The sequence below is a fragment of the Megalobrama amblycephala genome, linkage group LG6 (assembly GCF_018812025.1).
Source record: "Megalobrama amblycephala isolate DHTTF-2021 linkage group LG6, ASM1881202v1, whole genome shotgun sequence".
NCBI classification, from domain to species: Eukaryota; Metazoa; Chordata; class Actinopteri; order Cypriniformes; family Xenocyprididae; genus Megalobrama; species Megalobrama amblycephala.
The window spans coordinates 4,463,875-4,491,761 of NC_063049.1; the positions used below are offsets into that span (position 1 = coordinate 4,463,875).

At 37.7% G+C, this 27,887-nt stretch overlaps 1 protein-coding gene and 1 long non-coding RNA gene across 2 annotated transcripts; one reads left to right on the top strand and one right to left on the bottom strand.

The window, feature by feature from the left end:
* Positions 1 to 590: 590 nt before the first annotated feature.
* Positions 591 to 7,995, bottom strand: LOC125269730. The gene is made up of 3 exons (XR_007185185.1): positions 7,852 to 7,995; positions 1,277 to 3,137; positions 591 to 1,193 (listed from the first exon to the last, which is right to left on the bottom strand). It is a non-coding gene; the product is annotated as an uncharacterized LOC125269730 (long non-coding RNA).
* Positions 7,996 to 8,061: 66 nt separating this feature from the next.
* crfb2 (cytokine receptor family member b2) lies at positions 8,062 to 27,410 on the top strand. The gene is made up of 7 exons (XM_048192664.1): positions 8,062 to 8,312; positions 14,062 to 14,194; positions 14,526 to 14,698; positions 16,198 to 16,346; positions 20,292 to 20,463; positions 22,707 to 22,816; positions 25,850 to 27,410. Exons 1-7 carry the CDS (start codon positions 8,264 to 8,266, stop codon positions 26,465 to 26,467), a joined length of 1,404 nt encoding a protein of 467 aa, XP_048048621.1. The 5' UTR covers positions 8,062 to 8,263; the 3' UTR covers positions 26,468 to 27,410.
* Positions 27,411 to 27,887: the final 477 nt, after the last annotated feature.

The window sequence follows — 27,887 nt, forward strand, 5'->3', positions numbered from 1 at the left end:
TAAATTAATCTCATGAATAAAAGTAAATAGTTAACCCAACTGGTTTTTAACCCAATCATTGGGTTAAAAAATAACCCATAGTTGGGTTATTTAAAGGAAGGTATAAAGAGAGGGGGGAATCCACACATACTTACAATGGAACTATATTGTACACTTCTATAATTTCTTTTATGCTTATTAACAGGGATGTTCGATGGCCTGTTGGTTGGAGACAGGGGTTATGCTTGTTTTTAATGACCCCTGACCCTGACACAAGGCCACAGCAGCAATTCAATGTGGCCCACAACAAAACCAGGGTCAGAACTGAGAATACCTTTGGCATTCTGAAGGCACGATTTTTATTGTCTATGTGGCCTGAGAGCATCACCACAGAAAGCATCCTAGATAGTGACTGCATGTGCAATACTGCACAATATAGCCACTATAAGAAAAGAGCAAGTGCCACCACCAAACCACTAAACTCCCCCCTGATGAAACTGATCCCATTACATTGTACTGTCAATCTGGCAGAGCACTGAGAGATGCAATAACAGCACAGTATATCAGTTGATTTCTAATAAAAAGTACAGTACACATACTCGAGAGTCAATGTGTTTTATTGATTTTCACGTTGCTTAAACAAAAAAAGATAAAAATAGTGCATTCTTAAAACAGTCTTTTAATTCAGAACTATTGCTTCACATATCAACATATTGTATTCCAACTCCTCAATCTGTAGTTTCAGCTTCTTTTTTTCAAGTAATTTTATGTCACAGTCCAGCTCCAAATTTCTTTTATAGAGGGCTCTGATGGTCTCTGTTTCCTGCTAATGTAGTAACAGACTGGTTATGATTTTATAGTGTTGTAACTTTATATGGAAAGATACATTACTCTTTTGCTCTGGTCCGGGAAGCTGCGTGAAGAAGAGGCCTCATGAAGAGGATGCAGTGAGTAATCCTATAATACAATAGACATGAGAAACTTTATCTTCTTCATTAACAGGTGTTCTAACAAAGCACATTTACCTCTGCAGTGGTCTCTGAGCACACAGATATTGTCTCCTCACAAGCTTCACCGGTATCCAAATAAAGCCATGCAATAAATTTATTGCCAATAGCATGTTCTCATGGTGTGTTTTGTGCTGGATACTACCTCTGTATGAGACCCTGTAGGCGGGTGTGCTGGCTCCAACAAGGTAACTGAACTTCCTCCAGCTGAAAAACACATTGAGTAAGTCATAAGTGCTTGCATTTTAGAGATAATTTTTAAAAAGGATCAAAACTTTATGTACACATACCCTGTATAAGTGTATCCTGTTTGGAGGAGGCAGCACCTGGATCTGAGGATGCACTCCCATCAATGCCATCCATCATGGGTCGACCCTGGTTACTGGACAGGGCCAACTCCTCTGCAGTGGTCTATTTTTGAGGAGGTGGCCCTCCCCCCGTTTTCTTACTTTCTTACATTTTTTTTTCTTGGCTACATAGGATACACTTTATTATAATACGCACACAAGAACAATAAAAAACACATTGAAAAAATGTGTGTAAAAACACAGTGTCATTCCTGACCTGTGGGTAGTTCCCTTGCATTTAATCAAAAATTGTAAATAGACATATGCCTAGACATAGACAATTGAATTCCCTCAAAACCACATTTCACTCTCTCAAAACCCTCTATAGATCCCAGGAGTGTGGCGTATCCAGGACTCACTTCAATGTCATGTGAGAACATCTTCACAGAGAGCAGGGTGTAGCACAACATCATCTGGTGTCAGAAAGCCTGTGTTTTACAAATGTTGCAGAAATTGCAGGTTATATGACGTAGTCTTTCAAAAACAACAACAACAAAAAACCAAAGGTCCAAGTTTCCTGATGGTCCCAGGATAATGAATCATAAAGTGGTGTTTTGGCTTCAAATGCCTGTCTGGATAAAGCTCCAAAAACAGTCTATGGTGTTCCTCGATCAGATTCTCCAAAAACATATCCGCGTCTGCAGTCAAGGCTGGAGAGAAAATCAACTCCCTACAGCCCAGTAATGAAAGTAGTAGTTGCCAGGGTTGATCCCAGTTCCTCTTGGAATAAAGTCTCGTGTCATAAGAGGGTTTTTTAAGATCCTGAGGTTAGATAGCAGATGGCTTGTTGTGACTATCAGAAAAACTATAGTCAAAGCTTGTCAGTCTATTATTCAGTTTTTGTTCAATCAGAGAATTGAGAACAAGCTCGGTTTCGTAACCTCCAACCCCTTCCAGAACGTCATGCATGACATCTGGACTTTCATTGTCAGTTACATGGTAGAACTGAAGTTTATTTAGTGAACACTCTCTTCTGATCCAGGTTCAGTTACTCTGAAGTAGAGTGGTAGTTATCCCAGTTGCACTTCATTGACAGATCCTCAACTGTCTGTCCTCTTATAACCTCTCTATGTACCCGACACCATCGACACACAGCTTACCCTGAGAAGCTCTCTGTGTATAGCCTAGGATGGCATTAAGACTCAGGTTATCCTCACAAACTTGTCCGCTTCCTGCTTTGACAGTGCCCTTGAAATGATTTGTGTCAACCTGAGTTCCCTCCAATTCCAGATCCTTAATTGCTCACACAGTTGGATTTAAGACAGCATTTATTCCATAGGTTTTTACATCATCCATACACTGCCAACAAGAAGTGAGAGTTTAGGCCAGAAAGATACTCAGGTCACAAGCATTTAAGAGTAAGATGGATCAAAAACCTCAGTTCACAAGCTAGGATTGGTTTATGTGGATTGACCTTCTCACATTCATCATTGTAAAGCACAAGTGGAATGGACAACTGTTTAGAAATGACTCTCTCTGTGGATTATCTCCCTGAAAAAGATACTGTTTTTCTCTGTAGAGATCCAACCTCACTGATAAGGATAGATGTGTGATCTACCACAAAATTAACAGCACTCAACATCTGAAAACACTACTGCTAAAAACACTACTGTCTTGTATATTTTCTTCCTCTATCTCACCACAGTCTTCATCACACTGCTCAACAGTGTCTAAAACTGAATTTGAAGAATTGTTATCAACCAAAGTGGTTTCCTTTTTAAACAATTTTAAACAAAGTCCAATAATAGGGATAAGAGAGGGAGAGGACAGTGTGACATTTAAATCTTCTGAGACATCTTCTCAGCTGTAAGAGAGAAAAAAAAAATACAGAACATAAAAGTATTTTGATGGAGATGATGAAACAGAGCAAACTGCAGAAATTGCATTCATGTACATTCACTCTGCATTTGTGTTAAGCACAAGGAAGTGTAATAGAGCTTCAAAACATGATTGCCCAAAGGAGTGACATTTTTGTCTGTTTCTCACTGCTAAATGTGAAATTATTTATGCATTAGAAGGAAGTAATGAAAATAATGCGTAACTGGTGTGTTCCCAAATTTTAATTTTAGTTCGATTGGTGCTTTGTCAAAGCAATGGTGCAAAAAGCAACATCAGAGATCTTCAGTATTTTGTTGGCTACGAATGATGGGAATGCTGTTGCTTTGGTCCTTCAGATCTTAGCTCAGCATTTGATATGGTTGATCATAAAATTCTTCAGTCTGGACTGGAAAATTGTGTAAGCATTGTTTTAAAATGGTTTTAGCCTTAACCAATAGGAAGTTTTCTGTCTGTATCGGACAGCATTGGACTCCTGTGGTGTTCTGCAGGGATCTATCCTTGCACCAATTTTGTTTTCCTTATAGATGCTGCCCTTGGGTTCCAGCGTACATAAATATGGGTTATTTTTTCATTTATACGCTGATGATACCCAATTGTTCCTTCCATTAAACGTAATGATAAACACTCTACAGGGTCGCTGACAGCTTGTTTACAGGAACTGAAACTACGGCTAAAACAAAACGTTTTGTCCTCGAATGAGAATAAAACAGAAGTGGTACTGTTTGGACCAAGTGATTCATATGACACCTGTAATATGGGCCTTGGCATGTGCGAAAAAACCTAGGCTTTTATTTGATTCCAGACGTAAGTTTGATAAACAAATGAATTCTTTGGTTAATTGTAATTTTTGTTTTTAAATCACTAAATAGCCTAGCGCCTGGATATCTTTCTGATATGCTGTGTCCTCACAATCCATTGAGATCGCTTAGGTCCGGGGATCTTGGATTGATCTCTGTCCGTAGGTCTAGATTGGACTGAGCTTTTGCTATAGTAGTCCCTAAACTTAGGAATAGCCTTCCGGTATCTATCAGGACGGCGTTATCTCTTTAAGACTTCATGAATCTATTAGTTTTGAGTATTCTATTTCTTATGTATTGTTACGTGTTTGTCTTTATTTATTGATTATATTGTTCTGTACAACACTTTGGTCAACCTTGTGTTGTTTATTAAATGTGCTTTATAAATAGTGAATAAATGAATAAATAATTGAAATGCTGATGTACGTGATTATGGTGATTGCAGGTGACTGTGAGTCTGAGCCAGTCTGAGTTCTCAGATGTGATTTCAGACACAGATTCTCTGTCCTGCAGAGTTTAGCTACATAGACAGTATCTGTGTATGTGAACTTGATTTGCTTTTATTTCTTTATTGTGGCAATGAGAACATCTGCCTGCTGATAGATAATAATTACATTTCCTGTTTTATGTTAGGTCTCTTCAGGCTGGGAGTTACTTGGTATGGATATGACTGAGCCACTTCCCAAAACAGTAAATGGCAATGTCTTCATATTAACAATTACAGACTACTTCTCAAGTGGGTTGAAGCATTTCCACTGAAGGTAAAGTCAGCCAAGGAAGTAGCAAGAAACTTCTGTTATTTACAGACAAAGTTGCCGAATGAGTTTTGACTGATCAAGGCAGAGAGTTTAATATGGTGAATTATTGGGATTTCCTTCCCAAGCACCAGAAGAATGACCAGAAGAAAGTGTTTTTATGAATTAAGTTCTGAGAATTTGAATTAAGTCTGGATTAATCACAACTGTTCACAATATAAAGTCAGCTTAATTAAAGCTGCGTCTATATCACTTTATTTTTTGACTAGTAGAAATGCCTAATTACATGATGCTTTCCCTCTTTTTCTGTAGCTTTCACTAATTGTTCTCCCTATTCATGGTGACAACATGAAATTGGATGAACATGGATCAAAACAGACAGACATTCAAAAAGAAAGGGCAAGTAATAAAAAAACCAAGTCTTTCAAAGCAGATCTGTCTTTACTTCTGTTGTCTGGTACTTTCTCTTTTCAGAACTGTGGTTTTTCCCAAGACTTTCCTGTTCTTTCACTCTTCCCTCCAGTTCTTTCTGTTTCTGTTCAATTTTACAGCAGGTATTTTGGTGCAACAAAGTCATGTCATGAGTTGAATGCACATGACCGCCACCACAAAGTCGTAATTATTAGTAAAATTACTCAAATATAAACAAATATATCTATGGCTACAACATAAACCATCACATGCGTCATCATTTTCACAGTCCAGTCACTCTACAATGTGAAAACAGCATTTTCAGATGTATCTAATAAGGAGAGCTTCTTCAAAAAGCTGTTTTGGTAGGACAAAAAAATGCCCTCTCAGTGTGGACGGAAGGCCAAAACTTACAGAAAAAGATGCGTTTTCAAGTGTGGATTAGAGTAGATGTAGCCTCAGTACATTCTCTCTCCCAGTAAAGGCTTTTGCTTCACTTGAAATGGGCCTTGCAACAGAAGGGGCCTCCGCTCGCAAAAGAGCCCGCCATCTGGTCTTGGGGCAGAAGTGCCACCAAAATTAATAATAATAATAATAATAATAATAAAATACCACCAAATTCAAGATATGGGGAAAATGTTCCTGTAAGGATATAGTTAAGCAATAAAAGAGTTCTGTTTTCCCGAATATAAGGACGGATGCAATTGTGATATTGATGTTATGCAACAGATCAATAAACAAGAAGTTTATTAGGTGACTGCGAGGATGAAAAATGGAGAGAGCATACATAGATCACGGTTAATGTACTCAAAATGATCAGATTCAATCTTCTGTTTTGGTTGTACATTATTTGGTCTTGCAAACACTGGCTTTACGCTGTGGGAGTTTAATGAGCATGAGAGTTCAAATGCGCTTGAAAACTCATAGCTAGGAGAATAATCCTGGAAATCAAAAACATTCATTTCTCCCTCCCTCCCTCATTCCAGATGAAATGAGTATATTTGTTAATGTGTTTATCATTGCTACTACTGCTAATACTATCTTTACTATTTGTCATTTCTTATTAATTGAATTTATTATTATTTTTTTGTTATTATTATTATTATTATTAATATTGCTATTACTATCACCTTTCTCATCCCCCATTTTCCAACTCTGGTTATGTCTGTTGTACTTCCCTACATGCTCCTTTATTCATATATTTCCACTCCCACACCCAGTTACACTTACAGTTACACACACATACTCATATCGTACTGGCTGTTATGTATGTTTTGTTGGTCTTTGTTTTTGTATTTTGCATTTAATTTCTAATCTGTAAATTTTGTAACTATATGTCTTGCATAATAAAAAAATAAAAATAAAAATAAAAAAAACCCTTCATTTCTTTTCCACTGAAGAAAGAAAGACATGAACATCTTGAATGACATGGGGGTGAGTAAATGATCAGGAAATTTCATTTGAAAGTGAACTAATCCTTTAACACCAGGGGTTCCTTTAAGAGAAAGTTTCCAAATGACTAGCAAGATTTTTGTTTCAGACAAAATGTCAGTGAAATCTATCATTAATTCAATGGGTAATGAACACTGACATGAGAGGAAATTACTGAGGAATTAGAGTTAGGTTTTTATTTTATTTCAGTAAAACATTATGAACAACTACTGAGAGATGTGAAAGATACTTTACAGTTCATTATCATTATTATTAGATATTTTACATATGATTTTCTGTTTCTTTTCCACCAGATTTCTGTAACTTGGGTAAAGTTGGTTTTATATTCGCACATTCGGACATCCGTATTCAATAGCCTTTTTAATCACACTACATTGGACATTCATTGGACATTCACAAGTAAATATGCCATTAAAACAATACTTGCCTATTTTGATCGACTGTGAAAAATGTTGTAAGTTGACAATCGTTGGTTGTCAATATCATGTCGCTGCTTAAAATTCGCAAACATTAATTTATTGCACATTTATTGGAAAGTCTGGATTTATCAGAAGTCCGAATGTGCGAATATAAAACCAACTTTACCCAAGTATTACTGTGCCTCAATTTTAAATGTTTTAAATTTGATCTTAAACAGAAAAATATAATTTATTTCTAATATTTTTTTTTTTTTTGCACATTGAGTTCGAAATTTCGGACTCAGTGTGCAAAGGCCTTAACACATAATTTAGAGGTAAATATTGTTTAGTTGCACAAAATCCCCTCAAAATACAAAATAATAAAGTAAAAAAAAAAAAAAAAAAAAAAATATATATATATATATATATATATATATATATATATATATATAGTTACACTTAGTAAAGTAAAGTTTTAAATGACTAAATGAAGCTCAGGTCAGAGGTGATGTTCTGCAGGAACACATTCATTCTTCCTGAACACTCTTTATCAAGATCCCATTACACTTTATATATTGTGTATATTGTGAAAATGCAGCCTATAATAAATTATTGCGCTTATTTCTCGCGTCTTTGGTGATTAAGATGTACGTTATACGCTTTTATCACACACATAGTCATGTTCTGTCCAGTAAGTTTCGATATTGATCAATATTCTTCCTCCAACGCATAAGCGAAAATGAAATGATCTCCAGTAATTCAGTGAACTGCGTAATTCCCCTGCCATAAAATGTCCGCATGTGGACAAACTCTGTATTTGGCGCCCTGGATGTGTATGTTTAGTGCACTAGTTAGGGAGCACAAACCTTTCGCTTCAGGCCAGTTCAGTCTCTGAGATAAACCACACAATCCAGTGTTTGGAGCAGAGTTAGGGATTTATGTGCATTGTCTTGTTATTCACCGTGAAGTTTGCTCGGACAGAGCCTGTGTGAGTGTCACGCCGAATGCTGCGCATGCTCCCTGACGAGCAGAACAAGCCACGCCCACCGACAAGCCTTGAAACGAGTCAAAACCGGAAATAGTACAAAGAAAATGAAAGTATCTGGAATCCACTGTCAAACATTTCTCTTCTTCAGTGTCAGTAGAAGCACATAATGCTGCGGTATTCAAACAGAGCAGTGTGAGAAAGTGGAGGAGATCCTGAGGAAGATAAATCACGGGATGTCTCTGGGAGAACATGAGGAAAGACTGGACTGATGTGAAGCCGACAGACACGCGATGTCTGTGATAACAAGGACACTGACAGCTCTTGCTCTGCTTCAGCTGGGTAAGAGTGCATGACTTATGCTGATCAAACCTGACCTGACCTGTGCTGATAGACAAACTCTCTCAAGTACAGTAAATGGACATGTGAATCTGACAGGGATTTTCCATGTCCAATTAAAATAAATTATAATAAAAAACTTCCCAAGCTGATTATTTTAATCTGCTAATACTTGCCTGCTAATATTAGGATAACTCTTGAAAATCAAGATTTTTAAATTGTTTTATGAGAATAAACAATGTTTAGTACAACCAACATGATTTTGTTGATATTAACTGAATGACTCAGTTTAAGCTATTCTTCTTTATTTTGCTTCCACTCTACTCAATGTTTATGCAAATTATAACCTTGTTATTTAAAGTATTAAGTGTTTGCACTAAAAACTAAAACTGAATGAGATTTGAGCTGTTAACTGTCTGTGTTTTCCCTCGTTCACATTAGTAATCATCGTAAATTAGTGTCAGTCGAAAGCTTAAACTCTCAGTATTCATCCTGTGAAAACTTTTTTAATAAAGAAAACAAGTAAAAGAGCTAGACTTAATAGTTTTATTTTAGACATCCACTTTCAATCATATGTGAATATTGATGAGTTTGGCGTTAAAGCACTGGATCACTGAAACAGACTTCTCTAAAGCTGAGATATAAACTGCACTCTATGTGCATCAGATTTTGTTTAGTTTGATTTCATTAACAGCCCTTGGTTTGGTAGGCCTGTCGTTGATCCTCTTCAAGCAAACGAGCCGACAGCCATGTTCTTATGCTTCTGCTTTACATCAAAGCTTTAAAACGGTCGTTTGATAACTCTGTGAAAGAGTCTGTGGTGGCAGTGGCACAGTGAGCTGCTCCTGTGGTGAAGACGACAGGAAACCTGCATCACTGCATCAAGACTGTAGGGCGAAATAAAGACCCTTATCAGGTGTAGACTTTATAACAGCAGTTCATCTGGGGTGTTTGTGCAAATCTTAATTTTACTTGTAATATATTGTTTTATTCCTGCTCAACTTCCTAGTTTTAGATACACTTCTAATGGAGAGACGTGAATTTCACGAGTCCAGCATTGACACGTGTGAAAACATGCGTTAACATCCTTTTCATTCGGAAAGTTCACTTTGGCGAATGGTTTTAAACTCCCGAAATGAGCACCAAACGAGCTTCGTTTTGGCCTGATCTCATTCAAAATTACATCACACTAGTTCGTTCTTCGATTTCGCTTTTTGGGGCCTAAAGTTTGAAAACAATTTTCATTTGTCCAGGATGTCAAGGCCCTTTGTCGATATCTTTTACTGCAGAGATGCTCGTTTCATTTCAACTCGACCAACACACATTTGATACCAATCGTGTCAAACTTATTTGCATCCTGATTCACAGTGCAGAAAAGAAAAAAAGATTAACATCCTCACATTTTTTTGTCTTTAACCATATATGGTGCATTGTGTCCACTAAATGTATTGTTAAAGGGGAAAATGTGAAGATGTAAAGAGAAGGAAATCACTTGAATATTTAATTCTAGGGCTGGGTATTGACACAATTTTCACAATTCGATTCGATTACTATTCACTTACTTTCGATTATGATTTCGATTCGATTTCGATTATTTTGGATGTAGTATTTCAGTTACAGTACATGGCAAATTTTCTAGAGGAAAAAAATCTCTCGGCTAATGCTGTAAACTACACATGAAAGTCAGTTGGTACTACTATATTAATATTGACGGTTAAATTAACTTTTAACCATTTTACAACCAAATTTACATACAAACACTTAAATTATACGCAATTATGTTTTCATTATAAATAAAGTTTAGAATTACATAATCATATTTCTACTCCAATTCGTTTTTTGAAATATAAACATTTAAATCGCGGCTGTCATAACTGATTTATAATCAAACATGCATTAAATATTGAAGAACATTAAATGATAATGAATATGTAACGGTGCATAGCTATATTTATCTTTCTAGAGCACTTTTCTAGCTGACTAATGAGTTTATGGTCACTGAATGTGTTTTTCTGAGGTAAATGTGACGTTACGTGACATTGTTTGCAAGCTTTTATTGACGTCTTTCCGAGGTTGAAGCACTGATTGAGCGATTACACGAGACATGATACGGATTTCAGTAAGTTGTACTGTATATTTTAACATACCTTCAGATGTTCATGCATGTTTATTTCGCTGTAACTGGTATTAAAGCGGAGGAGAGGATGATCACATGCTTCTCTTTAACTGAGGCGCTGAAGCGATCTGTCACGCCACATTAAACAGCGCCAAAACGGTATTTATTTTCTGAATCTCATAATAAGATGGACGTCATTTGAAATCGGAGACTTTGCTTCATATCAAAAGTAACAAAGCTCAAAGATTATTGCGATTTATTGGATGGGAGGCGCTACATATTCTGCTCATTCATCAACTGAAAACACACTAGACTAATCGATTCTTGGGATTTAAGAATCGATATCAGTTCGTAAAAATGAGAATCGATTAAAATCGAGAAATCAATATTTTTTTACCCAGCCCTAATTAATACTGAGGCCTGTTTTAAATTGTTTACCAACTGAGCAAGTGATCAAGGAATGGCACAGAAAAATCACAAGTTTATACACAAGATTCAATTAAAAAATTGTTGTGCATATCAATCAAAGCTTAATTTCATTTGGTGTGTTTGACATGAAGTCACCTGTTTGATAAGTTTCTGTGATCCAGAGAGCGTGCACTAATTTCTAGTGTTGCTTTAACACCGACACAGGAAATATTTGCTCCTCCCCGTCCAACCGACACCAAATATTTCAGAACACTCAGTGGGACATGGCTAAGCTCGTTAGACACTTCCCTGAGCACTTCCTCTCACGGAATCCCATGCGCTCCACTTCGTCAAACGGATGAGGAAATGGACAGACTGAGGGAACGGGGCCGCGTTCCTCTTCCTAAGTTACCTTCTGATTTATTATTTGAGTCAGTGACGTGACGGGTCTTTTTTTTTGTTGAAAGGCCTTAATAATAAAAAACAAAGATATGACATTCAAAGTATGTAACATAGTACAGCTAGATCTCTTTTATTGAATCCAAAAGGTTTTAATTATATTTCGCTACATATAAAGATATTTTAAAGATTTTGAAGTGTCAGAAGGTCATTCGGTTCAACCGTCCAAAGGCCAATACAGCTATTTAATTTGTGATTAAAATATTTAAAATGTAATAAATGTATATATTTTTTCATTCTAGCATGATTTTATAACATCATATATCATCAAAGTGCAAAATGGTATTACAATTATGTGAAGTCATTGCTTTGTTATGAGAAATAATGTCCGGAAAAATTAATTTCATTGATAAAATTCGGAGTAACCAAAGGTTACCATAAAGGGACCATTTTGGATCAAGTCATGCGGTCAGTTTCATGTGACAGGATGTGACATCATTCAGACACCTGCAAAGGACCACATGGTCGTGAAGCAAAATAACTAACTCTCTCTTAACTATTCGATAAATTCATGTTTTCACTTGTTCATACGCATGTCCCAAAACATCAGGTCATTCAGTGCAACCGCTATAAAACATGGAAAACCTAATATTTTAAAAACTTGTGCTAAATATAAAATGTTTGATTGTCTTTTTGCTAGCTAGCTAGATTTCAGTCAGTTAGCATTGTTTGAAAATATTGTCATTTGGTATAACCAAAATTTTGGTTAAACCGAATGACTTTTTTGGTGACCAATTTTGTCCATCTTGTAAAAAAAAAAAAATGACAAAAGCAGTGTTAATTGATAATAAAACTAAAAATGAGATTGTGTTTTTTATAAAGTGTTAACAATTAATTACATCTCTATTATGTTTTTTTACACTTTTAAAAACCTTATTCATCAATGACCCAATTACATTTTATTCCTGTTTAATGCATCATTCTGTAGCTTGGGCTGTTGGAGAAAACATAAAATTGCACAAACAAATAAAATATCAATGCTGTAAACTATGACAAACAGTCAGTTTAAGGTAGCAACAAGTATCATGTGGTTTAATCTCAAAATAATTCATATATCATACACTAGAGGGGTAAGTTAAGATCTGAAGTAACGTCACAATTACGGTTCTACGGCCAAAAAGTTCAGTCTTGGTCTCATCAGACCATAACACATTTTTCCAGAAGGTTTTGGAAGACTGAATATATGTTTTTGCAAAGTTTAGCCAGGCTTGGATGTTTTTAGTCTCATAGCACAAACAGATGGAAAATACAGGAGTCACATGTAGGGAACAAACAGTACTTGCCAGAAAGATCTGCTACTTTTCATGTCGCTGTCGGCCTCTTGACAGCCTTACTGTCCAGTCTTCTCTTTGTCTTCTCATCAGTTTTAGAGGGACGCCTTGTTCTTGATAACATCACTGTTGTGAAATACTTTCCCCAGTTGCTGATGACTGTCTTCACTGTGTCCCATGGGATAACTAATGCCTTGGAAATTTTGGGGAAAATTTTGCCTGATTTGAGCGATGCCTTTCAGCGCTGAGATCTTGCTGATGTTTTGTAAGCTCTTTGTGGCCCATGGCTCTTGCAGTAGCATGAAGATGTCAGAAAAGTGGAGATTTATTTGTAGTTGTGCACTGTTTCACATGAGCGTAATGATTAGATCATTCTGAACACAGCCACATACTTATAAAAGGGTGTGCACTCATACAGTGTTTATTTTATCATTTCTTTTGATTTTGGGGTGAAATGTTATAAGGTCAGGTTCATGGTAGGAAAAATGGTTATTTTATTTTTTTATTTTTATTTTAATTACATTTTATGAATTCATTTATGCAATCATTTAAGACATTTCTCCTTGTGCAGAACCTTTTTGGCATAAAGGGTTCTTTAAAGTGGACCTATAATGCCCTTTTAAGTCTCTTGTGTCCCCAGAATGTGTCTGTGAAGTTTCAGCTCAAAATACCCCACAGATCATTTATGAGAGCTTGTCAAATTTGCCCCTATTTGGGTATAAGCGCCGTTTTTGTGTGTGTCCCTTTAAATGCAAATGAGCTGCTGCTCCCGCCCCCTTTCCAGAAGAGGGCGGAGCTTTAACAGCTCAACAACAACAAAGCTGGAGAATCTCGCGCAGCCAAAAATGACGAAAGTGTTCAGCCTTACATTGTTCAAACCGGAGTCGACACTGATGGAGAGACTCAGGAAGAAGTTACAACTTTTAGTCGTTTCTGAATGGTTAGTGGATAAATTTATGTAGTTGCTGTGGAGTTGATTCAACTCATCCACTAGCATGTGTCGTCATGTTCATCTTTTGTGTTGAATTGACCTCGTTTGTGAAGCAGTCCGGTGTAAAATGACGGCATGTCAACAACACTCCACTACAACAACTCTTCCTCTTCTCTAAACAGCCCAACATGGCCCCGCCCCCTTTGTTGTGTGTTCTCGGGGGTGGGGTTTATGTAAATTTTAGGGTTTGTGATATCACTAACCCGGGAAGAAGCTCGTTGTAGTCCCTACCAGCCGTTTGTTGTAGTCCTTAAACAGCGATTTCTGTAAATGAAAATATCTCCCTTTGCATTGAACTTTGAGCGTTGTAACTTTTCAGATGTTGTTTATGATCAAACAGCAACATTACACACTAACTAAAGTTAAAAAGGTCAAATCATAATCAACCACCCCTTAAAAATTGAGTCCGGATCTAACTTTGAGTCATTGAACCTTTTTATGTAAGAGTGTAGAATTGAAAACTTGACTAAATCATAACTTTATCTAATTTTTTTTTCCCTTCTGAAGCATTATGCATGGACATACCTGCCCCGGTAAATCTGAACCTATCCTCTCAGTATTTCGTCCACACATTGTCCTGGGAAATGGGGCCCGGCTCTCCTGATGGTGTCGTCTACACAGTCCGAATACAGACACTCAAGTATGTACTGCCTCTGTCACACAGCAAAAGCAAACATATAGACTCAGCCATTCCTTAAAACAATTGTTTAATAACATACTGTTAGAAATTGAATAACTAAGTGACTCTACAACAGTATTATTAATGCATAACAATAAATCCAATAAAGATGACATGGTGACAGCCTGTTTAGGATATTAGTATTATATAGTATAGTATTTGAACAGCTATTCACATGAGGTGCGAACATTCACCCTACAACAAAACAACATGTTTCTGTCTCTTTGGATAGAGTGTCCATTTATTTTAGGATGGATGCTTATTCTAAGTGTAATTCTGCTCTGTGTTGCAGAAGGGGAGAGGTGGTGGTGAATGAGTGCGTGAACGTGACGTCTCCTCTGCGATGTGACCTCACAGAAGCCTTATCTGATGTGGAGGAAACCTATTTCATCAGTGTGTTTGCTGCTCTGGGCAGCCAGAAGTCACTAGAATCACACTGCAAAGAATTCAAACCCATTCGTGGCAGTAAGAGAGAGAGACATCTTTATTTATAGACCTACATGAACTACAAAACATGCTCCATGGATAATGCATATAGCAGCTATTGTGTGGACAATCCTATGTTCAGTGTTGGGGAAAGTTACTTTTAAAAGTAGTGCATTACAATTTTGTGTTTCTCCCTAAAAAGTAACTAATTACATTACTTTCAAATTTACTGTTTTGGCATGTTTCATTGCTTGATCATAAATAAAATAATTGACTCCAAGTACAACCACACAATATGCTTACAAAATCTCTAACACATTTTTTGGAATATTTGAATAAGGGGTGAAGATGTCAATTTTCTTACTCTTACAAAAAAGTTCATTCAAGTGTGTTATTAGTATTCTTCTTTTAAACTAAAACATAAGCAAGTATACTTTCATTCTACTTTTACTTCAGAGAAATACTTCAAATTAAACTCAAGCATACTTGACTTATACTGACAGAAGATTCTAAGGGCCCTATTTTAACGATCTGAGCACATGGTCTAAAGCGTGCATGTTCTCAAAATAGGTGTATATTACTGACGTGCTCTTTAAACATCAAAAAAATACTGCAGCATTGACTTTAGACCAGGTTTCCTCAAAATAGCCACACGCCAACAGCGCACCTGAACACACTTCGTCTTTAGACATAGGCGCACAAATAGGTGCAAATAATTTGCTATTTAAACAATGTGGCGCAGGACGTGAAAATGATAACTGCGCCAGGCTGAAACTAGCAAAAATTTATTTTTGGCCTATACTTATTCTCAGTCTTAGTTGTTTACTCTTCTGATTGAGTAGACTGTTATATACTTTTTTCACATAGTTTTACACACTGTCTTATGAACTTACATTGTTTGAAAATATTGATTTATAAAGAAAACAGACATGTTCCTTATTCTGAATATTTGTGTAGTCAGTCCACTGGTAGTGTACATACTGTGGGAATTTACTTAAAATCGACTTAAAGTACAGTTAAATGCATATTTCAAGTATCAAATTAATACCTAAACAGGAACATAGTCATATACTTAAATTGCAAAAATAATATAGAAATAGTAAACTATAAGTGTGATGTTACGTTCACACAGAAGTAACCTTGCAGTAGTTTACTTAAAATACACTTCAAAGCATACTTTCATAAACTACAAAATGTGCTACAAGTGACTAGTAAATGCTGCAGTACAAATGAAAAATGTAGTTGTGTAGTAAACTAGTTGTGTACTCAAGTTTACACTTAAAGTATACTTAAAAATATATTTCTATACACTAAAAAGTGGGCCAATTTAGTCCCAAATAGTATTGAAATAGCACACTTAAAAGTTTACTACTAGTGCATTGATTTTAGTATATCTACCACATAAAATATACTTGAACGTTACTTAAGTATACTTAATCTGAAGATACTTGTGTTTTGTAAGGGTACACTACTGTATAATGTGGTACCTGTGTAGAATGCCTCGTACAACATGTCTTCTTTCTGTTTTTCTCCTGAAGCTACGTTTGAGGCGCCGCTGCTGACAGTCACAGCATGTAATCGTTCGCTCTGTGTGGTTCTCAGCGCTCCAGCTGAGAGACTCCACGAAGTTTACAATTCACACAGGTTTCGCTATAAACTGTCGGCCAACAGTGAAGATGGGACAGAGGTGAGAGAACTGACATGACACTCATTTAGGGTGAATTTGGGTCAGCTGAGCAGTTGCATCAGAGGAGGTGTATTAAGTATAATTGTTTCCAGGCCTATTAAATATCAGTAAAAGGGAAAATAGCAGTATTTTCTTTGCACTATGTGTAAATAGTTGTTAGATGCTATTTGTACTTAGTGTAAATTGTGGCAGTTACTGTTATTGCACACTGTTTATATTACTAAAGAGAATGCAATGATAACATATTGAAAGTAATGATTATATTTATAAATGGATGCTGCGTTATTGGGACAATAAAGCCTTCCCCTACACTACTCCTAACTTACCTCATGAACACTTTATTTTAACTATTAAAGGATTGAAATTTTTTTGAAGGATGAAATTTTCCTGTTAATTTACTCACCCCCATGTCATCCAAGATGTTCATGTTTTCGACTGAAGAAAGAAAAAGAAATGAAGGAAAACTTTTTTGAGGAAAACATTCCAGGATTTTTCTCTGTCATTTTCTAAAAAAAAATTATATACTTTTTAACCACAAATGCTCATTTGTAGTTAAAAATTATATTAGAAAATGTTTCTCTAGATGAGACTCTTATTCCTCATCTGGGATCATGTAGAGCTCTTTGAAGCTGCACTGAAACTGACATTTTGACCTTCAACCCGTTGAACCCCAGTGAAGTCCACTATATGGAGAAAAATCCTGGAATGTTTTCCTCAAAAACCTTCATTTCATTTCCACTGAAGAAGAAAGACATGAACATCTTGGATGACATGGAGGTGAGTAAATTATCAGGAAAAGTTTAATTCTGAAGTGAACTAATCCATTAAAGACCTGCAAGGCACTTTTTTTCCACTTTTAAATATTTTTTTCATTTTTATAATAAAATAAACACCTTTCTCATCTGATGGGAAAAGGGTGAAGACAGGTTTCTTGTCATTTTTTCTGTCAGATTAATGGTAATTGTGGAGTTAGTGTAAAACACCTCTGCCAACAAGACAGTTGCTGCATCCCAATTCGCCTACTTATACTACACCCTAAAAGTATGTACTGTTTTTGTAAAGAAAAAGTACATACTTTTGAGTGTGTAGCAGAAGAGTATGCAAGCTTTTGTGTCTTTAACGGACGTTCTGTCGCTTAGTTACGCAACCTGTAACTGTTTAAACTGTCCTGTCAATCATCTTGTCACAGTTAAAATCCTCCACATTCAATTAAATTAAATTTCCTAGCATTTCGGAGAGAAATGTAGTCACACGTTTATCTGCCAGTCGGGTCTCTCCTCGTCTTTGCATAATGATGCATTTAAAAGTTAATGACCAAACGCATCGTTATAAAAGTTCACAATGCCTTTGCAGATGAAATATAATGTGGATAACATTTAATATATTTTCATCAGGTTAGATACTGATTATTAATCACTCAAGCCCCTTTATCTTAACCGCTCTTCTTAACCGTCGGTCTCGCACATCCGTCATGTTTGTAGTTTTTTAACACTTTTTATTCGTATTTGTAGTTCTAATCGAATTCTCGTCCACAGCGCAATGCGTTATGGGCAATATTAGCCGTTAGAAGTGTGCACGGATCTGCACTTCGAATTCTAACTGGAAAAAGTAGACCATCCGGGTATCTTTGGAATACTCATTTCAACATACTACGATTTGGGACACACTAATTCTTATTTCGAATACTATTTAGGACTATTTATGTGTTGTCTGATCTGATCAAAACGTGGTGGTTCTTTAGAAACACCGTTAACAGTTCCAGGAAGTTTATGTGTGCGTTCTGTAGCGAGACGGGCCATTTCCCTTTCGCTATCCTGCCCTCGCACACTGCACCCCAACCTGTGAGCGACACATCCGTTGCGACCACCTTTCTCAGATTTAGTCCGAGAGCTTTCTGTCCCTCCATTGAAAATGTCCTGCACCCCAACCTGTGAGCGACACCTCCGTTGCGACCACCTTTCTCAGATTTAGTCCGAGAGCTTTCTGTCCCTCCATTGAAAATGTCCTGCACCCCAACCTGTGAGCGACACCTCCGTTGCGACCACCTTTCTCAGATTTAGTCCGAGAGCTTTCTGTCCCTCCATTGAAAATGTCCTGCACCCCAACCTGTGAGCGACACATCCGTTGCGACCACCTTTCTCAGATTTAGTCCGAGAGCTTTCTGTCCCTCCATTGAAAATGTCCTGCACCCCAACCTGTGAGCGACACCTCCGTTGGGACCACCTTTCTCAGAGAAACTGCTCCCAGCGGAGTGCCTGACTCGAGAAAAACACGATCTCTGCAATGATGGAGAGCGCGCATGCTAAGTGATGTTACTATCACTTTGCGGTTTAGGTGGCGTTTTGGACACAAACGCTGCATCGCTGTCCAGTGCTGGAAATCCCTCATTCGCAACAGTCCAGTGGAATGACTGAAACTGTCGAGGCCATCAGACCCAGAAGACGTAAACACAGTCTGAATTGAACTCTGTTTCCTTTCTGGAAAGGGGACAAACAGCCCCGAATTGACCTGATGCGACAGAAACGTTTGATACAGGTCTGAGTTCGGTCTGAGACCCAGGTAAATGATCTCTTGTGTGGGCACCAAGCAGCTTTTTGTCTCGTTTATCCTGAAGCCTAGGCTCTCCAAATGAGATACGACAATTTTTGTCTCTCTCTCTGCCTGCTGCGGCGACGAAAAGGCTGCTCTGCGGTTAGGGTTGAGATGATGTGCCACTGACAGCTCAACATGAGGGGGATTTGACATCCCTAACTCCTCCATGTTATTAACATCCAGCCTAGAAAATCCTTTTACAGGAACCCTGTGTGAAAAGGGTTCATCCCAGAAACACACGCTGGGACCACTGGAATGAGCCGTTTAACAGGTTGGGCACGTGACGGTAGTCTCTTGCCGTCATAGAGATCTCTCTCCGTCCCCTGGCATGTCTGGAGAGTTCTGCCCTCCGGCTCATTTCGAGAAGGGTGAGCTCCGCCTGAGCTGGGGAGGGAGACCCTTCGCTTAACGCACTGCCCAGCCGGGAGGGATTTGGCGGGAGGATCGTGTCGTTGTCATCATCCTCCTCTCTGTCCTCCTCCAACAGACAAGTGATAGCTTCGTCATCATCATCGTCTTTCTCCCTTACATCCGTAAAGGATCCAAATTGGGAGGTAGGTCGGGGGAGTCTTCATCCATAAATTCGCCCCAGCTGCACGACGCAGGGGGCTGTTTAGTTTCCTCCACGGGCAGTGGAGAAAGGCAGGGGTCTCCTTTGTTGGCGGCCGCGACCCGCACTCTTCTCTCTAGCACCCTTGACGGGAAGAGAGAACAGTGAGGACAGCATTCAGGGTTCGTGAGGGCTGCATGAGCGTCTCACCCCCAGGCATACGATGCATAAAGGATGAGGATCCTTGCCTGAGATCATTGACCCGCACAGGCGTAAGGTCTCCGATTTCGGTCCGCTGCTTACAGAACTAGCAGTTGCCATAACTAAATTAATAATAAGCTCACCACAACGAATATCTAAGATAATTCGCCGTACCGCGTTAATTTTCTTAATATACACGAAGCAAATAAATTACCGCTACAGTGAAACAGACCCGCTAGCAAAACAGCTGCGTTCGGTGACGTACCTTGACGGCTTGTCTCAGAACAGTTAAACAACTATTTGAAAGAAAGGATAGCTTCCAGTTTGATCTTCACGGGGAAGAGATCGAGAATGAAGTAGGGACCACTGGCAGTGGTATATATTAGGGAGGCGGGACTCCCTGACAGACGTGGTGTAATTGGTGCTTCCAGGATCTGTCACTCCCAGAGGCGTTCCCTTTGTAGGATACTGAGCGAATGTTTGAAAGAGAACCCTCTGCTCTAGTATAACCTCATTATAAATCAGTTAAATGTGTGCATTAATTTAATACTTTATTTACGATGTCAAATGTTGTATTTGCTGCTCTTTGTGTTGACTTCTAGGTTACTCAGTACACTGAAGGTTTAGGGAACAAGACCATTCCCGACCTGGCCCCTGGCCGAACGTACTGCGTGAATGTCTCTATCGATGATTACCACGCACCCCACGGCACATCCCAGAGACCGCCCGTGTGTGCCTCCATCCCTCCATCCCCACAAACTTCAAATCACTCAGGTATCCAGTTTTCTTCAATATGTAACAGTGTAACACCTATCCTGTTAACTTTTATTGAAGTGCTACGTAAAATAAGGGACCAACCAGACCAATCTTACTCATGAGTCAAGTGTATTAAACATAGTTACACAAAACATTCATAATTCAACATGACACCAATAGCTGACGGTCAAACAGTTGGAACGAAAGGATAAAAAACTTAGTCCATCACATAAAGCATAGTCTTTAGTTTCTCATCAGTTAGGACCATAAGCTTTGCTCAGTCTTTGTTGAATATGAATAGAGAAAACCGTACTTAAATGGCAAGATGATCCACAGCAGAGTTCAATCCTCAGAGAGCTTTGTCCATGTTTGAAGTAAGACGTTATTTAGCAACCGATAACAGTCAAGTAGTAAATAGAAATCAACTCTTAGTCCCAATCTTCTCAGTTGTTTAAGCCCCCAAGTAATCCATATAGGCTCAAACACAAACCCTCTGCAAACAAAATTCAAACAAACCATAACCATGTGCTATGAACATGAATGTTAACAAACCAAAATAGAAACAATGACAATTACTTACAGATGAGCTTATAGCTCTAAAGTTCCTCAACCTGGGTAAAAAGCCCACAACCACCATGAGGTAAGCCTGTCTCTGCAGGTAGAGGATCAACTTCCTGCCATTTCTCCTTCTTTGTTCCCTTAAATAGGGCAACTCATACACCTCAAATAGCTCAGGTGAGTAATAACAGTAAATCCACTGGAGAAAACTGCTGGTATATATTAGTAACAGGAAAACTGTTACAACAGACTCCAACTGTATTAGATTGACACTAAAGAAGTGCTCATGTGATTTGTGTAACTGCGATCATAAAGGCCCAGTTGTTCAAAAAGTTTAATCTGGATCAGAGTGGATTTGTAAATCCCATGTTTTTTGAAATCCCATGCCCTCATCTGACAAATATGCATTCAATGAGGAGTGCAGTTGTTAGAAACCACTTTTGACTGGTTCATCTCATAATTAATATACTGTGATAAATGACAGATAAATAAACCATTATTTTTGACAGCTGTTTGGGGATAATTTTGTGTAGGGAAAAATAAAGCTTTTTTATACTAGGCTTAAAAGATACTCATCTACTTTATCTACTTTATCACTGTTATGGCCAAACAAATCAAGTGCAAAATATAAATGTGTGTATATATATTACATGTGTGACAGTAAAGGAAGAAAGAAGGATCTAAATGCAGCAATATTATTTCTTAATAACAAAAAACAAAGATAACCCAAACAGGAGCAAACGAGTGGCTGTGCAAACAACACAAGACAAAGAACTGAATACACCGAGGGCTAAAAACACACAGACACACAGTGAATGATAATAAACATCAGAACAGGGAACAGGTGTGTAGCTCAGTTGGAAACATGGCAAGAATGAATGAGAACTAAGGAAAACAGGAACAAGGAAAACCCAGCTAAAACACAAAGAAACTCAGGGAACGTTTACACAACAACAATGGACTAAAAACGAACAGTTTTTCCTTTGTGTTTTTCGTATAGAATGATTCCTGTTCACACTGATTTGAAAAATGTCTAAAATGCTGAATTCTGCTGCCAGACCAGTAGTTGGCGATGTAACTTTGTAAAGAAACACGTAACACGCATGTGCGTGATGTCACCGTTTTCACAAAATTAGCAGTGAGGTGAGAACTGTATTGTGTTTTTAGGCCTCCAAAACACCATTGTTGTGTAAATGAACGGCCAAAACACACTGAACGTTTTGTGTTTTAGCTGAAAACGGTGTCGTGTAAACAGACCCTGACATACTCAATGCAACACAACGCAAACATTGTATACATTCTGAATCCACCCTTATTCTTGGATCAGGATAATCCTGATTTTTTTTATTTTTATTTTATTTTATTTTTTTGCCTCAGAAGTATCCCACTAAAACATTTTGAACAACACATACTGGAGGTTTGATCCAGATCAGACCCAAGATTTTAATCAGACTTGAATCTAATTTGATTTCAGAAATATCTGTTTACAATGGTAAAGAGCTGCTGCTAATTCTCACATTGATGCAAACATACTGTGAAAATGTTTGCCCAAAAATACAGTGTAAACTAAAGCAGGGGGAAGTGGGGAGTAATTAAGATCTGGTTTGGACCCAGCAATGGAATCAAGTGTGAACACACTGAAAGTAAGAGATTACATGCTGAAATACTGAAGACTTGAGTCCAGTGTTGTGTGTGTGTTTCAGATGCAGTGCTCTCTGTCGTCCTGTTTCTTCTGCTGATGCTGCTGTTACTGATTTTCACCCCCAGACTGGTTATTCGTTACTTCTGCTCAAAACCCCTTCCTGCAGTCCTGGTAAGAGAAACACACTTTAACAGGATGTGCAAACTCAAAATATCATGCAAATGATGCAAGAGGGTTTTGATTTGATGAAGTGATACGAGAGACTCGACTTCTGAGTCTGTCTAAAGTGCAGAAATATACTGTGCAGTAAAATACACTTCAGCTTTGCACTGAAAAAGAAAGAAAGAAATAGTACAGAAAAAAAATCTGAAAAACAACCATCTTCATCATTAGTTTAATAACATTTAAATAGATTTTGTCAAGGAAAAAGTATTGTTTTCAAATACTATGAATTAATCATAAATGTTATGAAGTTGTAAGGAAAACATTAAAAAGCATCATATGAACTCTTAAATTGGTTGCACTTTATTTTAGTAGTCCACTTTAGACATTGTACTAACTGTGAATTAGAGTATCTGTAGACTGTTAGGTTAGAGTTCGAGTTAGTGGAACAAGCTGACATGGAGTTGCAAAGTTACTTATAGTTAGTAGCAGGGCCTAAAACTAACTTTTAGCCACACCTGCCAATGGCCTGTGACTTAAGAAAGTTTACCAGCTATTAAACTGTTTGTGCAAAAACAGGCAGGTAGAAACTGCTATAAACACAGCTGAAACTACTAGCCTAACTAATGTAAGTTTAAAACATTATTAAAGACGAGGAAAACGGTCAGTAATAAAATAACAAATAATCAAATTACAAGCAAAAGTACAAATAAACACAATAAAACTACGATACAAATGAAATAAACAGTGTTTTTCAGGTAGGTCTGACTAGTAGTTTTAGGATGCTGTCACTCTGTTCAAGCACAAGATGTGAAAGAGACCTCAGTGTAGTATTCGTGCGCTGTCTGACGTGGCTTTCTGGGTGCGCTTCGGATGTTTGCACACACACAACTTGAAACACACTTCGTGACATTGCAGCACTGGCCTGTTGACTGTCCAGAGCGTCGTTCACATTTGTTCACATTCTCACAACTTTTCACTGACTATATTTACTTGTGCACCAATATGCTATTATTTCTCATAATCAGAGTTAGGGATGTAACGAGTACAGATTTTACGATAAATCATGATGAAATTCCCCACGGTTAGTATTACTGTTTCATGTTTAAATTATCATTAAAACCATATTCAGTTACCACGATTTGAACAACTCATGATAAATAAACACTGTCCAGCATTAAGCGAAGTTTTAAGCAACAGAATGAAATAATTTTATGAATATACCTCTAAAGGTTCTGACTGTCTTCAGAAAAGTTTCGATGGCATTTTGTTTTCATCTTCGCTCATGTAAAGCCTATAAAGTAGTGTTTATAATCTCAATGCTTCTTTGTTTACGGAGGTTACCGGGAATCGTCTCTATTTCTGAGTTGTGGCTAGAAGGGATACAGCTAAATCCAGAAGTGACGCAAAATCTCGCCTTAAAGTAACAATAGATTAAATTTGCTACTTATCAGATTTTGTTCTATTAAAGTCTGCACCTACCCCAATCCTAAACCCACCCTTACAATAATGCAAATACAGTAATTAACTGTTGTTCAGTGTAACAAAAATGACGAAATATTGATGTGCGCGTGCCCAGTAGGACAGTCTGGCCGTAGCTGTATCCCTTCATGCTCTAACCCTATTTCTGCAGCTCCATGAGCGCCACCTAGTGTCAGAGAGTGGATTTACAGGGTTACATTCACATTCAGCCTGTGTGTTTTGTCTGGCCAAAAAAAAACAGAATTCACATGAACCACTATAAACTTTAACCGGTTGATGAAAAACAAGCTTATGTGGATTCTACAATTTTAAACACTTTGGATAAGGCATCAGAATTATTTATGGAGCAGATAAAATACCTATAATCATTTATTATCATTTCGACGTGACCCTTTTCTTTATTTAAAGGCTGAAATGTTTTTCAAAGCTTTATTTGATCATTTCATACATGTTATTAGATTGTCATTTGAAATCAGGACATTGATAATGTTTTTAGTGTTTTAAACAAATAAGACAATTTTATTTGTTTTTTGTTGATTTTAAATGTAAAACTTAGTGAAATGATTTACGTGTCAGTACTTTTTGAACATTTCCAGCACATTTTAACAAAACCGTGATAATATTGATAACCGATATAATTTTAGTCACTATAATCGTGATAAGAAATTTTCATGCGGTTTCATCTCATAATCAGAGTAAGGTCTTAATCACAAAAAGATGTTTTCATGACACGAGCAGAATACATTCACATGCAGTTTTCATTCCTCCAATTATTCGCTAATACGTATGGTTATACCACACACAGACAGGCATACAGTACGCATGTTACCGGCCATTGTTTCAATCTACTTACGGAGCGGAGATTGCGCAGCGAGTCGTGTTGACAGGGTTTAGCGATTTGTTGGAGAGAAAACTTCAGATTAATGTCATGGAGTTCATTCATGAAGTTGTGTGAACAACACGGCATCCGTGTACGTCCGAGCACACGCACACTTTGGTCAAAGCAGGAATAATGCGATTAAGGTGTTTACATGCCTGTATATTGTGATTAAAATTGGCGTACACCATCTAGTTTAATGCAATTATGGTTACTACAATAATCATATTCGTTTGATTGAAATATTGCGTTTACATGAGGTAAAGTTTAATTGCCAAAATCCCATTATAATCGCATTATGGGAGTGCATGTACTGTATACTGGCGATTGACACTGTTTCATATACTCGCCAACAATGATTTACTCTCATTAGGCGCTCAGCAAGTTTTAACTTAAGCTCTGGTCAGTACAATGTCTGTTGAGGAGCATCACTATAAAGTGTAGGCAGATATCAGGTGGAGAGTCTCCTAATGCTCTAATAAAGTGTAACACTTTAAATAAATGGTAAGACTCTAAGTCAAAGTTCTTTATTGCATGATACTGCATAAAACTTCTGTCAATCCTCAATCATTTTTTGGGATTTTTTACAGTGCACAAAACCTCTCTCATCATCTCCAGCTCTGTCTCATCAACTCAGTTTCTGTCATTTTGGCTCTGTGTAACTAATGCCTGTTGTTTTCCAGCGTTCGGTTGTGAGTGTGAAGGAAGTTCTTCTCATCACTGCTGCCGAGCCCGTTAACACTATCTATGAGGACCGAGACTTCGTCCAGAAGATCAAGAGAAACGGCGAGGAAACAGACACGGAAGAAGAGACAGAGGAGACTGTGAAATATGAGAGAATAGTGGCACAATATCTGGACGCTCAAGATTCCTCGCCGATCATTTGTCCAGCATCATCCAGCTCGGATCTGCTTATGATTCAGAGTCCCGATGCCGACCCGAGCCTCACCTCTTCCACAGACGCTCAGAGTCTGAATGTGTTTGAGGAAACCACTGAGCCAACAGCCTCTCCTCAGGAAACATGTCCACTTCTCAGCATAAGCCTGGTTTCGCCCACACATGTGGAGGATGAGGAGGAGAGCGGGACGGATGTGAACCTGTTCTCAGTGAAGTTAGGAGGAGTTTCGGCAGAACCGCACAAAGCTGAACCTGATCAAATCCTCAGTATTAAAGATGAGCCGGGATCATATCCTCAGAGCCTGTTACAGACGGACTCACAGTCCCAAACCTCCATTGGGAAGTACATCCCAGAGGGAGACGAGGAAGATGAGGAGTGTTCAGACTACTTGAGTCGAAATTAGATTCCTGGAGAAATTTACTAAATCCTTGGCATTATTTCAGAGTAGATGTGAGAATATTAACGTACACGCAAGCATATAAAGATGTATTTTTATACTGAATTGATTTTTTTATTATTTGTTAAAGTGTTTTTATTTTTTGTATATCAGTCTGATGGAGATGAAGATATACTGACGTTATTTCTGGATGAGGAACAGAACAGTGTTTATGTCAGGGTCAACTTTAGCCCAGAGTCTGAATTCGTTGTATCATCACCATTACCATTTCATTTATTTAGTCATGTTCCCATCACTTTCTGGATATGTTTCGATCTCGAGTCCCGTTTGCACCAATGATAATAACTATAAAGTTAAAATACTTGTTATAATTCGATGAGAATTTGCAGAATTCACATCATAAGTATAACTATACTGATAATGAATCACAATTTCTTTTCCAGCCGATGAATGTTAAAAACATCAACAGCCAATCAGAAAAGTGCACAAGTTTAAAACGGCAGATTACAAAACATATTTTATAGCTATGGTGTACGGGCCTTAAATCTTGTGCTGCTGTTTGCTACGAACAAAGAAAACATCTGTCTGTTACTGACGATATTAATAATATTAGTTAAAGGCTCCATGAACTCAAAATGGACAGTTCTTATTTTTTTATTAAATATTTACAGTGTTTATAAAGAATTTACTTTTTTTTTTTTTTTTTACAACCAGTGATTCCCCGCGGTTCATTCACATAAAGCCATATATACTATAGAACAAAGCTGAACTGGTTGTTTACATCATTGCCAAAAGAAGTTTATTTCCCAGCGCTGTGAACTTCATTACATCCCACATTTCTGTACGGCTGCTTTGAAACAATGTGTATTGTGAAAGGCACTAAACAAATAAAATGTACTTGACTTGTGAACAGTACTGCAGAAATAAAACACATTACCATATGACTTCAGAAAGGTGCAAATCTCTACATCTCATCATGATGGCCAAACTGGAGATCAGGAATCTCATCGCCACCAACATCTGCAGCCATGACAACCCAAGAGCAAATACAGACGAATGATTTGTAGATGACATGCGTACATCAGTCTGCAAAATAAAGACCAACAAGAATGATACATTTTGACTTGCAACACTAGACGTTAAACTTGGGTCATGCAGCTTTGCATTGTTAGCTGCACATCTGCTGTTGCTGTTGGAGGAAGGCAGTCACATGGCAATGACTCGTGGTCATGCTGCTGAAGCCAAGCCTTCGACATTTGATGAACATTTGATGAAATCAGTAATTGCGACTTTATCTCAGAATTCTGGCTGAATTCTGATAAATAAACTCACAATTGCGTGATATAAAGTCACAATTCTGACTTTTTTCTCACAATTCTGACTTTTTTCTCACAATTCTGACTTTTTTCTCGCAATTCTGACTTTT

Coding starts and splice junctions, on each gene's coding strand:
- crfb2 (XM_048192664.1), top strand. CDS start 8,264: ATGTCTGTGATAACAAGGACACTGACAGCTCTTGCTCTGCTTCAGCTG. Junction 14,195..14,525: donor GTCCGAATACAGACACTCAA/GTATGTACTGCC, acceptor TCTGTGTTGCAG/AAGGGGAGAGGTGGTGGTGA. Junction 16,347..20,291: donor ACAGTGAAGATGGGACAGAG/GTGAGAGAACTG, acceptor GTTGACTTCTAG/GTTACTCAGTACACTGAAGG.